Source organism: Tribolium madens, unplaced genomic scaffold, assembly GCF_015345945.1.
Source record: "Tribolium madens isolate multiple individuals breed KSU strain unplaced genomic scaffold, Tmad_KSU_1.1 Scaffold_1;HRSCAF=32;Tcas5.2_LG8, whole genome shotgun sequence".
In the NCBI taxonomy this organism is placed as follows: Eukaryota; Metazoa; Arthropoda; class Insecta; order Coleoptera; family Tenebrionidae; genus Tribolium; species Tribolium madens.
The window spans coordinates 10745807-10747748 of NW_025400984.1; the positions used below are offsets into that span (position 1 = coordinate 10745807).

At 29.1% G+C, this 1942-nt stretch overlaps 1 protein-coding gene across 1 annotated transcript in view; it reads right to left on the reverse strand.

The window, feature by feature from the left end:
• The window catches only part of LOC123016429 (rap1 GTPase-activating protein 1), a 175671-nt gene extending 174166 nt beyond the window's left edge, over positions 1 to 1505 (reverse strand). The window contains exon 1 of the mRNA XM_044416821.1: positions 1291 to 1505. Within this exon, the coding sequence (XP_044272756.1) occupies positions 1291 to 1493 (203 nt within the window). The 5' untranslated portion in view covers positions 1494 to 1505. The remainder of the gene's footprint in view (positions 1 to 1290) is intronic.
• Between the last annotated feature and the right edge of the window lie 437 nt (positions 1506 to 1942).

Sequence of the window (1942 nt, forward strand, 5' to 3'; positions counted from 1 at the left end):
GTTTTAATTACAGAAATTAATTTAGAATTATATAAATTAATCGGAAAATAAAATAACGATGGATTAATAAAATAACTAGAATTCAGTTTCAGTGGATATTTTTGTGAATTACCGGAATTATTTGTGATTTTTTTTGGAATTAGGTACATACTAATTTTTTTTATAGCAAAATTATCTACCTTAAATATCTTATTAAAACTATCGCAATTAATTTAGAATTACAAAAATCATTTTAGAATTACGAAAATTAAGTTGGAATTGCGGAAACTATAAGTTGGAATTACAAGAATTAAATTGGAATTATCCGAATTAATCTGAAAACAATGGAATAACGATGTTATATCAAAATTTTCGGTAATTATTTCTGAAATTACAAGAATTATTTGTGAATTACTAGTTTTTCAAAATTCCTGTAATTTTTTTGAAATTTTTTGTTTTTGCCTTTTTCGAGTAATTAAGCATGTTTTTGAGATAAAAATAATTCTTTTTTTCGAAACAATATAAAATTTCCTTAAAAAATACCAAATTTGATCGAAAATAATGTTATTTCACTTGTTTTAACCGATTTAACTTGCAAAAACAGAAAAAAAACACAAAATTTGATCAAAAATAAAACTTTCAAGCATGTTTTCCATTTAAATTTTAGGTTTTTTTACAAAATTTCTCTAAAAAAAGCACCACATCAATATTTTAGCTAGAAACGCAAATTATGATTTCGCACAATTTCATTAAAAACGAGACGAAAATTTATAAATTAGGGCTAGAAATTCCATTATTTTTGACTTTTTCAAGTACGTTTTTGAGATAAAAAATAAAGTTTTTTCAAACAATTTCTTTAAAATTGACTAAAAAAATACAAACTGGATTAAAATTGAATTATTTTAACTCGTTTCGCTCGATTTATTTTGTTTTTGAATTAAAGACTCAATTATTTTGTTTTTGCTTTTTTTGAGTAATTAAGCATGATGTTTTTGAGACAAACACCTAAAAAATTACCAAATTTAGTCGATTTAAGTTGTTTTTTAGCAAAAATAGAAAAAAACACAAAATTTGGTCAAAAATACATGTTTTTCGATGAAATTTCAGGTTTTTCAAAAAAACAACAAAAATAAATAAATAAAAAACTTACTAAACATAATTAGTTGCGCAAAATTAAAAAAAATTATACAGTGTCAGTTTTTAAAGCTTGGATTAAAAGTGAGAACTGTCATAGTAACAATTTTTTCCTAGTTATCCCAATTTAATCTTCCAAAAATATCAAAAGAGAAAAAAAACAAAATAGTTAAATACCCGGTCCTGATCAACGATTCAGCCGAGTTTGAGTGAAACGAAAACTCCTCCTTTTCAGTGCTTGGACTAGCCGGCATTGAGGAAACTTTCAGACTGCCACTACTCAAAATTTTCCGAAATTTCAGTCTGAAAGGCCTTAAAACGGGCGAAAGTGGCGGTTTTTCGTTGGTTAATTTCTCGTAATTGGGACTTTTCGGTTCCATTTTATCAAAGACGTGTTCACGACTAACACTATCACTCGGTTCTTGTGTGTTGGAGAAATTAGCGAAATGGAGCTAAATGGTATATGACGTCTGGCAATGAAAACGCGTAAATTACATCAAAACGGATGCGAAAGAAAAGTGATATGAGGCGTTTCCGGTGGGTCGCAGACCACGTCCGCTTTCCTCCTCGCGGGTTATCTCAATCCTTATCTTAGGTGAGAAAAGGGGCTTCGGGGGTTCCGGCGATACAAAGTGCCGTTGTGAAGTCTTTGAAATAAAAATTTCAGTATTTCAGAAGCGGGGGTTTTAAGAAAATTCACTACTTTGCTGTTGTTTACGTTTCAGGGAGCTTTTAGGCGAGGAGTTTTCGTTTTTTGTAAGAAAACTGAAAGTTGGGAAGCGAGTTACTAAAGCCAATTAAAAGTTTCACTATCTCGAAGTGAGCAAAA